Raw genomic sequence first — 13,464 nt, 5'->3', positions numbered from 1 at the left:
CTGTTATGACCTTTCAGTTTCAATCCATGCCACACGTGCTTGGTTATGCGTGAGTATAGTCCGATTAGTACTCATTGAAGAACACGCATAATGATTAATAGCGATATTAATTTACGTTACGCTTCAGCTCCCTACTTCAACTGATAGTGTGTATGTGTTTGATAACTTGCATCGAAATGGATCTGATACCATCAAAGGAAAAGATAGAGGTAGAAGAAAATGTATCACCAGTTGGGGAAAAGAAAGCTGTGTTGATTGGTTTGAAGCATCCACGGTTGAACATTGATATCAAAGGACCCATTATGAGGATGAAAAAGCAGCTCATGGATCTGCGTGGATTTCCAGAAGATAACATCACTCTTATGATTGAGGACGAAGAGCCATCCTACTTACAGCCCACTCAATCCAACATACTACATGCGCTTTGCGCACTGGTTTATCATGCTAACCCAGATGACATCCTCTTCATCTATCTCCTAGCTCATGGCTGCAAACCAGGAATGATTGTTACTTCTGATAAACGAACGATGGATGGTACCTTTCCTATTCTCTTAGGACTTAATACTATTTATATTTGTAACAAATGATATTGCATTTATACATATATTTCTTTGTGATGGAATGTTTTATTAACATGCAATCAAACAGAATATTTTTTCAGGAAACTTTTAAGCTCCAGCTGGCATTTAACAATTGTATCTGATTGCCAAATTGAACCTGGTGATGGGAAACCTATGTGTTGTAGCCCGAACACAGAGCAATTAGATACCTGGACCTGGAACGCCAAGTTAATAAGACAGATCCTAAAACATGATACAGATTCTGTCTCGCTGGGGACTTATGCTATAGTACGTTTAATTTTGCCTCCTGTGGATATTCTCAAGGATGAGCAAATGGAAGATGTGAAGAGCTTGGACCAAGCTAAACATGATACTGTAACTCCAATATCAAACACTGTGAATGGAGATGAAATGAAGAGCTTGGTAAGTCCAATTTCAAAAACACTGACTACTCTGCCAGAGCCATCTCAGTCATTTTTTGGGAAGATAGGGGATATGCTGCTAAGGTTGTTCAAGTCAATTTTTAGTTCATCTAAAAGTAGGATTTCAGATATTCCTACTGAAAGCAGCATTTCAGATAGTCCAACCAAAAACATTTCACGTCGTCCTATTCATGCAACTCTATTGACAGCTTTTGAATGTGACCCGAACGACATTAAGAAGGAAGAGGAAGAGAAAGAGAAAGATCTTTTCAATTATACACCGCCACAATTATTCGTCCCCCCACGGAAGGTAGCTTTTTCCACAGCCACTTCTCATCCCTGTGTGGAGCACACATTATATGGGGGTTTTACCAATGTCATGCAGGTGGTATTGTTAGACCCTGGGATTTCCAAGCAGGCCCAAATGGCACTTATGAGCCTTTGATCCATCATTCAACCAAGGAATATGGATAGTGTATTCTAGAAGGGGCAAAGTGGGGATTACTAGCAACTACCTAACAGAATAGAGAGAGGAATATGATTGTAATAGGCCATTATATAAGAAGGGAATGGAGAGGTTGAGAGGTCATCTTTGGATCATTGAGTTGTAGAGATGAGTAGGAAGCTCTAAGCTTCCTATAGGAGCTAGGCTCTGTGTCAGATTTGGGATACCATTCCCTCTCTGTATTTCCATTTGCCCATCAAATAAACAATCTGTTCATTTTATTTCTTGCATTTATTTTCAAGGTCCACTGTTAGGAATCTGGGTTCCTAACAAAATGGTCCGACCTGCCGGATACGCTTTGCCGGATGATCTTCGCCGGAACCAGCAAACCAAGACCCAGATGGAGGCGAGAGTTGGCGCGATGGCGAATGAGCTCGCGGAGATGTGCACATCGCTGGCTGCAGTGGCACTGGCTGTCAAGGATCTTCCTGCGACGATTGCTGCGATGCTGGAAGCTGCGCCGGAGAAAGATTCAGCGATGGAAGAAGTGATTCCGAACCTCACCTTTGAATCAGAGGGAAGAATTTTGCTGCAAACGAAGGGGCTGAGTACTGGTCTTCGGAAAGAATTACAGAAAATAGGGAAAGGAGCCGAAATTGGTTCCCAATTTGTCGATTTAGGGCTCGAAGGTTCGAGAAATCCAGAATCGGGGAAGAAGGGAAGCAAGATCTTGCTTTTCCCAAGCGAAGGAGCAATTGCAAATGAGGCAGTACCGGAAGCCACCATGCGACCGCCACAAAAACCGCCAGATTCAGATCTGCACACGGCGGCGTACCCAGCGCATGTGGCGGCGAGATTAGAGGCCCACGGCGCACCGGCGGCGGAGGCGCGAGAGGACGCAGCTGTTGGAGGCTCACAACATTTCAATGCTAGAGGTTTGGAACGTCAGGAGCAAATCAAAGCTGGGACTCACCTTTCTCATGGGCCAAGCCCAACTTTCAAACTGGTGGAAGTGGGCCAAGCAAAGGATTGGGCCCAAATGGCAATGAAGACACACGGGCATAACCATGAAGGGAAAACAGAGTCTTTTACTCCTGCGTTAATCTCTGGTTTCCCCATAGTTCAAGCAACAAGTGCTGAATTCAATGAAGGATTCAAAGTTCAAGCAACAAGTGCTGAATTCAATGAAGGATTCTTGACTCCTTCATCATCTTCACTGGCTTCACCATCTTCACCGACGGAATTTGAGGCTGATACATCTTTTTCTTCGCCAATTTCTGATTCGGTGGACATGGATATGGTGCAAGAATCAAGTGTTGAGATTGAAGGCGTGGTCGCTGTAGATTCATCCTCACCGCCATACCTTGATGCCGCTACTCTTGATTCGACTTCTCTTTCATCAATTTGTGATTCACACACGATGCAAGCTTCATCTCTCTCGTTCTTTGCTGACCAAGAACTCGAATTTCCGGAGTGGAAACCAAAGGTTGAGGCTTTCAATTTTGGTACCATCGACAATGGTTTCTCTGATTTCGACAAGGAGGGAACACCTATCGTGAAGGTTGTTGATTCAGACTTTGTGTTGCATTCGCATCTCCTTGTTTCCATTGCTGTAGATGAAAGGGTTTATGAGAAGACCTATGATAACCTGCATTTCTCTTTCTTCGCCGATCGACGTCTTCATGTTCCGCCAGGGAAACCAGCAACAGATCCTTTCATCTTTGGCACTTTCAACAAGGACTTCTTGGACCCTTCTCCATTCTCTGCACTTCAGCCACTTGAGTTTGTCGCGATTCATACTTGTGCTCCTATCAAAGACACACAAGTCATGGAGGCTGGTGGTGAACTATCTTTAAGGACAGAAAGATTTTTCATGAAAAATTTGGTGGTGTATAGTGTTTGTTGTGCAATCGCTAGTTTGTTTTCATCACCAGTTTTAGCAACTGAGTTCTGTCAAGAACAGCTGAGGGTGCAGCCTTGTGGTAAGGAAAGAAGAACCACAGAATATCAGATTGTGACTCTAGTCATTGATTTTTCACCAATAGATAATGGGTTGGTATTGAAGGGAGACTACTTCACAATATGTTTAGAAGATCATATAACTGAGATTGTTCTTCCGCCTTTTCCAATGGATACCTTGAAGATGGAAAAGCATGATGGTGTGTCCCTTAAGGATGTGGAATTTTTCTGGAATACTCGTGTTTCTCACCATTCAATCCCTTGTGAGGTAACTGAGATATCATCCACGGGGAGCGTAATGGAAGCAGTAGATGGTGGTTCAATGCTACTTCAACCACTTTGCATAAACTGGATTTGTCCCCATGATGAAGAAAGTTCGCCCAACACATTATGCATATGGTACTCTTTCCGGTTGCAACTATGGGATCCGGGTAGAAGCTGTATTGATCACTTGTGTTTTTGTGGCAGAATTGTTCATTGCAGTGGCTGGTATTCTGATGAGGTGACTGAAATGAGGGTTGTGTGCCAACTATCTTTCGATTCTGTTTTTGTTTTTGAGGGATTTGAATGGGTCTTCATCAAGCTCAGGGCTCTTAGAGAAAATTCAGTTGTGACCCGTGATTGTCCCCAGCTGACTGCTCCCTACTATGGCCCTTATCCTATAATTCAAAGGATTGGCGCGGTGGCTTATAGATTACAATTACCTGAAGGAGGCCGCGTGCACCCTGTTTTCCATGCCTCATTGCTTAAAGAAGCAGTTGGAAACAATTCTGTGGAACTACAACTTCTAGATCACTTGACAGGAGAAGAAGTGGCTAGTGTGCATCCTTTTTCAGTAATTACTAGTCGCTTCACTACCAGACAGGAATCTACACTTCCTCAGGTCTGGATCCAATGGCAAGGCAAACCTGCGGATGAACCAACATGGAAGGACACTCTTAACATCAGAAGCCAATTCCCTGTTTTCAACCTTGAGGACAAGGTTGATCTTTCAGCAGGTGGTATTGTTAGACCCTGGGATTTCCAAGCAGGCCCAAATGGCACTTATGAGCCTTTGATCCATCATTCAACCAAGGAATATGGATAGTGTATTCTAGAAGGGGCAAAGTGGGGATTACTAGCAACTACCTAACAGAATAGAGAGAGGAATATGATTGTAATAGGCCATTATATAAGAAGGGAATGGAGAGGTTGAGAGGTCATCTTTGGATCATTGAGTTGTAGAGATGAGTAGGAAGCTCTAAGCTTCCTATAGGAGCTAGGCTCTGTGTCAGATTTGGGATACCATTCCCTCTCTGTATTTCCATTTGCCCATCAAATAAACAATCTGTTCATTTTATTTCTTGCATTTATTTTCAAGGTCCACTGTTAGGAATCTGGGTTCCTAACAAAGAGACACATGGTCAAGTTACAAACTTAGAGCTTGCTCAAAAGGCTATGGAAAAACTTAGGATGCAGGGTGTTCATCAAAAACCCGGACTCCGTTGTGAATACCGCAGCAATGCTTATGATTCTTTTGTGTGCTCACCTGAAATTTGAATATGGTTGTTTTGCAACTTAAGTAGTTGTTTTATGTTTGACCAAAGTTTAATTGGTTCATGTTTATGTATGATTAGTTTGGTTTGCATCCCATAAACTTTCAAGTTTCCATTTGAATTGTTGCTTTCCATTATTTAAGCTTCATATTCAATTCTTTGAGTTGCTCAAATAGGTTATATACGTTGTGTGATGACACATATGGAGTTCATTCTAGCAGTAAGTCTTAGATTTTTCTCCCAAGTCAGTTGAAACCAGTTCTCACATAAAGTGAAGTCATTTGCTAAATGACATCCTTTTTGGTGTTGATAATGAGTAGGAATTGAGTCCTATTCTAGAACTGTCACTTTAGTTAATAGATCAGTTAGCTGTTAGTAAATTCAGTTATTTTGCAAGAGATAGTTTTCTTGTTAGAGAGTTAGTTATCAGTTATTTGTGAGTATGTTATTTAATTTAGACTCTCTCACTGTGTACAAATACTTTAATTGATTCATCAATAAACTTAACTTCTTTCTTCAGTTTTTCTCTGTTTAACATGGTATCAGAGCATTGTAAAATGCTGTTGAACTCTTGTCCGTGATCTGTGAGTATTGGAACCTTGAACATTAAAAATTGTTGTTGACTCAGATGGAGTTGCCATAAGAGCAATTTTGCATTGTTTTTCATCTTGAACCACTGAGAGTAAAATAATAATGTAATTGATGGCAGAGGATCCAATGTGAGTGAATTGGTCATTCAAACCCATCAGAAAATGCATCACATACTCAGAATTGAGAATTTGAGATGTTTAAGAAATTTGCATTTGAATTGTAGCTTTCTGCTTTATGTTTCAGATTTTGTTTGAGTTACTCAACTCAGATTATATGGGGTCTGTCAACCAATGGAGCTCATTCTTACATTTGTATTACGATTTAAAACATTATTATGATTCATTAAAGAAGCAAAATACTAAAGTTTCTATATATGAAAAGGCAAATGGTAGTTATCTTCACTGCCCTTCCATGATTTCTGTCATATCACTCTGTTAACTGCCACATCAGAGGCTTTGCAGCTGTATAACAATGGACAAACTCATGGAAAAACAATGGTATGAAACTGATACAAATTCAAGAGAAGGACATTGTTTGACATGTAATTCTATGACAAGTTAATAAAATTACTCTCATGTACATATTGATCCTTGCAGAAAATTATGCTATTATGAACCAATTGAAATATTGAATGGAATGTTTGCAATTTGGCAATTCAGTGGTCTGAAAGTTTGGAACTTGAGACTAGTAAGTAAAGCTTATTTCCAAATAATACTGACTTGACAATAAGAGAAAAATGATACACCCCATCAGTTCACGGAGAAACAACAAAATTGACTGTTGTCCTCTCCAAATTGAACCAAAAGAATTCTATCTGAATAATCAATGAAACATATCATGAAAAATAAGAATCTAGTGGAATGCTTACAGTTTAGAATTGAATTTAACACAGTCACAACAACCCTCCTTTACTTTTTTTTTTTTTTTTTGAAAAAAAATAGTGAACTATTTAATAGGATGTCTATCTTCTTAGTGGGAAACTGGGATATCACTAAGCAAAAAAAACTCATCAATCCCAGGATTTGTTGTACCGTTCTGTATGCCCCATCCTGGATCATTGGCTACTTGATGTCCCCAAAGATTTCTTGGATTTCTTGCTCATGGAAATCTTGTTGTAGACATTCTTGGTTCTGATTGACAATAGAATGTCCAAGAAGAACCCAACAATGCATGCTGCAGCCATTACTATAAAGACTAACCTGTAGCAATGACCTCCAACACATGTGTTGCCTCCTCCTTCTGTTGCAGTTGCCTCCCTATCATACAGTATGCCAGCAAGCAGCCCGGAAAAGAGGAAAGAACCCAATGGAAGGTTGAGGATGAGAATGTTGTAGATGAGACCATAATATTTGAGTCCAAATAACTCGGAGGCCGTTGGGACGGTAATAGCTAGCCGCACCCCGTAACATATGCCGACTACGATAGAGCCAATGTAAAGTGAACCCGGCAAAGCCATGGCTAGGAGTATGTAACCCACAGCCATCAGAATCTGTGATGCTGCATTCCAAAGAGGTCTAGGCGTTGCAGCTTTCCTGTTAATAGGAAAAATTGTTAAAAAGAAGAAACACAGACAGTTGAAACTTGATGATCAAACACTAGTAGTCAGAACTTCTATGAGAACATCATTCTTGTCTTGTTACAAAGGATCACCTAAAACACAGGACAATCCAACAGTAATTTTATATATTTCCATATCAAGAGCTTGCATTCAACCCTGTTTCCCTTGGCGAAATAGAACTGAACTGACTTTGAAGTACATAATCCAAAACATACGTGTACATGACAATTCAAATCTGAGTACAATTGAATAATCAAGCTCGAATAAAGTCAAATGGACTATATGTTCCTAACTTTTTTTTAACTTGCACCGAAAGTATTATGATGTTGACATGGCAAAAATCACAGTTAATTCCAGGAATATCCAAAGTAAGCATTAGAAGCTGTTCCATCATTGGTGTCAAAATGATTATGACTTATGAAGTATGAACAACCTATCCAAAGGAGGAAGATATCTCATTTGGTTGGTCATAAATTAAAGACATTTCATATCATGGACTTTATTGAATTGCTTTAATTTATTCAACAATATTTCAACTAATCATAACTACACTGATTTGTTTATGATCAAGTTAATTCTATTGAAATCATTAGATTCACATAAAAGTATAAATTGTTTGTTTCAAGTTTTTTGAACTTTTATTACTCTTTCTAATTAATTCAAAAATTAGTATTATATTATTATTTTTATAAAAAATCCCACAAGGAACAAAACTAAAGTATCATCATGGAAACTAGTTTCCATAGACATCCCTTCCAAAGATGAACTACATCTGGTACAACAATAAAGGACATGTATGAAGAAAAGGTTAGTAGATCTGGTAATTTAGGTAAAAGAAATGGTGACTCTAGAAATCAAGCTAACAATAACTAATTTTGATAATATTTGAGATGAAAATTTAACTGGATGAGTTTCTTATATTAAACAAAGATATCCCAGGAGAATAGCCGAAAAACTATCAGGGCACTAAGTAATATGAGACGAGACTGAACAATGAGTTTTTTCACAAAAGAGAGACTAGTTACTAGTAAGAAGTTAGAACAATATTTAATTGCTTTCAATTGCATGAAAGAGTATTTAATTATTCATATTCAATTCATTATCTTACTGTGCAAATCTTGGAAAACGTGTGAAAAGAACATGTATGTGTCATGTGTGTGTTGATAAACATGGACTTACTTGATGAAGAGCTCCGAAACCGAACCCGATATGATCCGTCCAAAAAATCCCCAAATGCTGGTCAATGAGACAAAGAGTGACACGTCGGTGTACCCGAGAGCCAACCCGATTTGACCCATATTGTTCATCACGGCCAACCCGGTTCCCACGCCGCATAGAAACGACGTGAACAAGATCCAAAAATCCACACTCCTCATCGCCTCCCATATCGTGTGCTCCTCCCCCACCGCCGGCCGCCCCTTCACCACCACCACTTCCTCTTCCGCCGCCACCGTCACCGCCCCGTTCTCCTTGTCGTCACTCTGAATCAGCAACGGTTCGGTCACCCGCTGCCCCTCAACATCCCGGTTCGATTTCGATTTCCTTCCTTTGAAGTAAGAGTAGACCGGAATCCCCACCGGCGAAGCCAACAGAACCAGCAAAACCGCCACGAACACTCGCGACACCAAGGAGCTAGGACTGGGGACAAAACCGTAGGCCAGGAGGTAAACGGCGACAACGACGGCAACAGCGTTACAAACGCCGAAGTAGCTAGCCTCCTCGCTGTCGTCCTCGGCTGTTACAGTCTTCGCCGGAGGAACCTCCCGGAGGAAAAACACGCCGGCGATGCAAACGGCGAACGGAATCAGAGCGAGCATAAGGAGAAAAGAAGCAGGATCGTCGGCGAACAGAGCGGAACAGAGGTTGGTGAATATAGCAGTGCTCAACCCTACAAACCCCTTCAGAATCCCGGAAACTGGTCCTCTGTTTCGGCGGAAGTTGCGTATGGAGGTAACCAACACCGCAGTGTTCATCCATGTTGTGCTATTGCCTCCCAAACAAAGAAACACACACATCTACACAAAACAAAGTCACCATTATCACAAGAAATGGGGTTTTCAAATGCTACACGCAACCGCAACCGCAACCACCGCCGCAATACTTGAGAAATTTAAGTATTGCGGCGGCGGAATCGGAAATGTAGTAATTAGTTTTTTTTATAAGCCAAAGAATTGCATTTAACCGGTAATTAGTTTTTTTTTATAAGCCAAAAAATTGCATTCGACCTTAGCACAACGGGTGCTAAACCCGAATCGAATCAATTTGCATTTATGGATGCACTGCACAATTAACAAAATCTCTAAATATAATTACTAAATAGGAATTACTGACCTGCCAGTAGGGGAGAGGGTTGATGAATTGGCCAACGACGAGCCACTGGACGCCGTAACCGATGAGGCCTTCGACGGAGCCGATGAGGAGGATGGCCCAAGTGGGGAGGAAGTCGGAGGAGAGGCCGGCGAGGAGACCGAAGGCTTTACCGACGTCTTTAGCGACGGAGAGGTTGTTGAGCTGGAGCTGGGTGAGGTGCATGAGGGATTTGAGGGCGTGGGAGTAGTTGGAGAAGGTGTAGTTGTTGCCGGAGATGGATTGGATCCAGATGGCGGAGACGAGGCCGAGCCATTTGCCGGCGGTGGAGACGGAGAACTCAGTGGCGCCCATTGATTAAATTGAATCAGCTAAATTAGCTACCAGAATTTATTTCAATTTTGCGGAAACATGCAATGTATTTATAGTATTTTATCTAACACGCCTTACACGCATTTTGTTTTGTTTGTCCCTTCAGGTTCAAGATGACTGCTATCACTGTAGTCGGCAAATGAACGCGAACCGTTGATTTTTTGAAAAAATAAAAAATTTATTCACACCTCAATTTATTCACCTACATTATTAAGAAAAATAAAAAAATATGATTAGTGATAAATAGTTGAATTCAAAAGAAATAAAGAGAAAGAGAGTCCGTAGTACCTGTTTGGATATTCCGAAATGTAGCAGATATTTTTGACGACTAGTTGGTGGTGTGTTTGGTAAGATGAAACAGCATCTCCTCCACTTGATGCCTGCTGGAGGCTAATGTTTGCTTAATAAAGATTAATGTTTTATTTATACTTAATAATTAATATACACTTACATTGGGAGAACAATATATAGAAAAGGAAAGAGAAAAATAAGAGATGATTGTAGTGAATGTGATGTGATAAATAATATGAAAAAAAGAAGTGAAAATGTGATCCGTGAAAAAATTAAGGGTAAATGAATCAAAACATTTTAATATATTCATATGCATGTTGCACACCCACTTATTTTAAGCCCTTTTACTTAAAATTCAACTTGGGAGCTTCCGACTTGGATTAAATTTTAATTAATATTTCATAATTTGGCAGCCAAATAATAAAATAATAAAACCGTCCTTTATCGAATTTCTTTGGAGATTGATTGTCTACCGTTGTTCATTGCTTGGAGGAAGCATGAGGATGGTCGTTCCTATCTGAGTTCTATCATTAGCGATTGTTGTACTTTAGTTTCTGCTTTTGATTTAGCTTCTGTATCTTTTGTTCGTCGCACAGATAACACTATTGCTGACTTTTTTACTAGGAACGCGAACACATGCCAACTTGGTATGGGTGGAAGAGGTTTCATTAGCCGTTGTCCATTTGGTTGATTCGGATGTACTAAACTCTTTGCCTATTGGCAATTAATGTATTTTTAGTTGAATTTCAAAAAAAAAGTGTAAAAGTGGAGTGATTAGGAGTGGAAATAGAAATCACTCCTCGATTTCCGTGTTTTCTTTCCTTCCCACCTTCCTTCCACCCAACCAAACAAAGCCTTAGTTTTGCTCGACTCTGCTTAAAAAGGTATGAATTGTTTTAGATTTGAGCCTGACCTAGACTGAAGCTACTTCCAAGTTCCATCCGTAGGAGTGACGATTATACTCATATACAAGAATTATTCTACTTGCAAAGAGCATCCTCGTTTTAATTAAAGTATTATAACTATTAGGCTGCCACTTGCACCACATGCACAAAGATAAAAACAAATGTCATTATATATATTTGTATATTCCACTTTGTATAAAGTTATATAAAGACTAAAGAGATGACAAGGAAGTGATGAAATAGAAGGGCAAGATAGCGATATGTTCGATGTGATTGAAAAAAAGAAAACATACTTTTATAAAAAAGCGTTGCGCAGAATAATTATATAAATAATAGAGTGGTGTGTAATTGATAATTATGAAATGGGAGAGTTTTTTGACGGTAAAAAGGTGAAATTAAATTACTCTATATATGTTTTTCAAAATATATAAACTATGAACCGGAGTGATAAATAATTTTGAACCATATATATCCAAACACGGTGAAAGAAGGTAGTTTAGAAGTGATGCAACTCATGCAAGAATTGGTCTTTGGAGAGAATGGAGTTTTGCTTTTTATGGAAAAGAGTATAAGAGTATAAAGGAGGAGTGGGAAAGAGGTCTTCAATTCACCATGTTTATCTTCAAATTAAAGATAGAAAGGGGACCATTACTTTACTCCACACTTGTGTTGCGTGTCCCATTCCCCGAATTCCATTCAGATTTTGGATATTGCAGCTCAAGAACAAATTTGAAGACTAAATTTAGAGTAAAGTACACTCACCCCCTTTAAGGTTTGTTAGAATTACACTTCACCCCATTCTTATCTAAAATCTACACCCCACCCCATTTTATATAGAGGCAAATTTAGTGACGAAAAATATTTTTCATTAATAATTAGTTATTATTTAAATTGTTAATCAATAATTTCAAAAAAAAAATCAATATAATCCAATAAATTTAAAAATGAAAACATCACAATCCTCCTCATTCTCTCAATCGCGTTTTTCCTCCGTAAATTCATAATGCAAATTATGCAATAGCACACCTGCCCGATTTACAAACCATATCTCGAACATAGTGAAACATGCTTGTGTTTTCATATTTGGTAATAATTCAATTTTAATCAAAATAATCTCTTTATACCTCCAATTTTCAAAATTGGGTTGTAGGCCAAAAAAGCAACACAAATGGGTGAAGAAAATAGAAAAACAAAATTATGAAAATATGAAGTGGATCTGAGGTTATTAGAGCCCAACGAGGCGGTGGAGCATCGTTTTTAACAAAATCCAACAATATCTAAGACCAACAGAGCGTTCGCTCACAACTTAAAGGGGTGAAATTCACAAGAAGTAGTTGAACAAGTGGCTTTAGGGATGTGCGATTCACGTTCTGGGGTTCAGGTCGCAACAAAACTTTGAGGCATGGAGGTGCCATGGGGTTTCACATTGTGGGACAGTGGAGCCGTGTTAAAGGGAGTAAAGGCTTGGTGGTGGCCGTTTGTGGTGAGAAATATGATTTTGAGATAGATGAGACGTGGACTTAACAGACAGAGTGGATGGTTTTTTTAAATTTAATTCAGTAAAATTATTTTCATAAATTAATGTATGATAGTGTATATGCATTAAATTTATTTAAATTTTTACTAATTAGTAATTAGTTTTTAGTAGTGAGGAATTTGTTTTCGTCACTAAAATTTGCCTTTATAAAAAATGGGGTGGAGTGTAGATTTTTAAAAAGAATGGGGTGGAGTGTCATTCTTACAAATCTTGAGAGGGGTGAGTGTATTTTACTCCTAAATTTATTAAGGAATGGTTGTGCGCAAATGCATGCAGTTGCAGATTTGTTCAATGCATATCATGAGACTGTGACGCCATAAAGACCTTTTGGTCGCAAACTAGTTATCCCCTAGAAAACCAAAACCGATAAGAGAGGATAAACCTGTCAATTGAAAGTGTGTATTTAAATTAACGTTTACAAAAGTGAGTTATGTTAATTAAGTTTTAAAAACTGAGTTTCTTTAAAATTTACTTAGTAGAAAATAGGAAGTGGTGACTTACCAACTCTACGTTCACTAATGATGATACCTTTTTTATTCCCTCCAAAGGTTACTAATCCATCATTTCTCTAAATTGGAGGTCTAACAACTCAGTTTTGTTTCTGGTCATGTGTTGTAATTAAGGTACTATTTTCGGGTTTTTCTTATTCGGTCAAGTGTAGTATCTGACTATCTACAACAGATAAATTCCCAGCTTTAGGTACACAAATGGTCTTGGGTCCAATTCATCCTCATCGTATCATCTAATTGTCCATGTGAGTCCATGAGACTGTAGTAAGCACCTCATCTTTCTGGTTGATCTTCACTGGAGTCACCATCAAGATCTTCCGAGGTTGTCATGAGTACTACTTTCTTCTTGAAGTGTTTCTTTGAGGATGAAAGTTGAGATACTCAAACTTAAAATTTTCAGACTTAAGAAAAACCAAAATTTAAGAACTGATCCTATGACAAAACCCTTGGTAAAAAATTGATTTATCATGCAT

The 13,464-nt window shown here is 39.0% G+C and overlaps 1 protein-coding gene across 1 annotated transcript; it reads right to left on the bottom strand.

Moving 5' to 3' along the window:
* Positions 1 to 6,204: 6,204 nt before the first annotated feature.
* Positions 6,205 to 9,799, bottom strand: LOC130747607 (protein NUCLEAR FUSION DEFECTIVE 4-like). Its single transcript, XM_057600584.1, has 3 exons — positions 9,402 to 9,799; positions 8,250 to 9,085; positions 6,205 to 7,044 (listed from the first exon to the last, which is right to left on the bottom strand). The coding sequence occupies exons 1-3, from the start codon at positions 9,729 to 9,731 to the stop codon at positions 6,567 to 6,569; spliced, it is 1,644 nt and encodes a 547-aa protein (XP_057456567.1). The 5' UTR covers positions 9,732 to 9,799; the 3' UTR covers positions 6,205 to 6,566.
* Positions 9,800 to 13,464: the final 3,665 nt, after the last annotated feature.

This window comes from Lotus japonicus, chromosome 3 (genome assembly GCF_012489685.1).
Source record: "Lotus japonicus ecotype B-129 chromosome 3, LjGifu_v1.2".
Taxonomy (NCBI): Eukaryota; Viridiplantae; Streptophyta; class Magnoliopsida; order Fabales; family Fabaceae; genus Lotus; species Lotus japonicus.
Note: the sequence above shows the minus strand (reverse complement) of the source record. Positions and strands in the feature narration are given on the sequence as shown.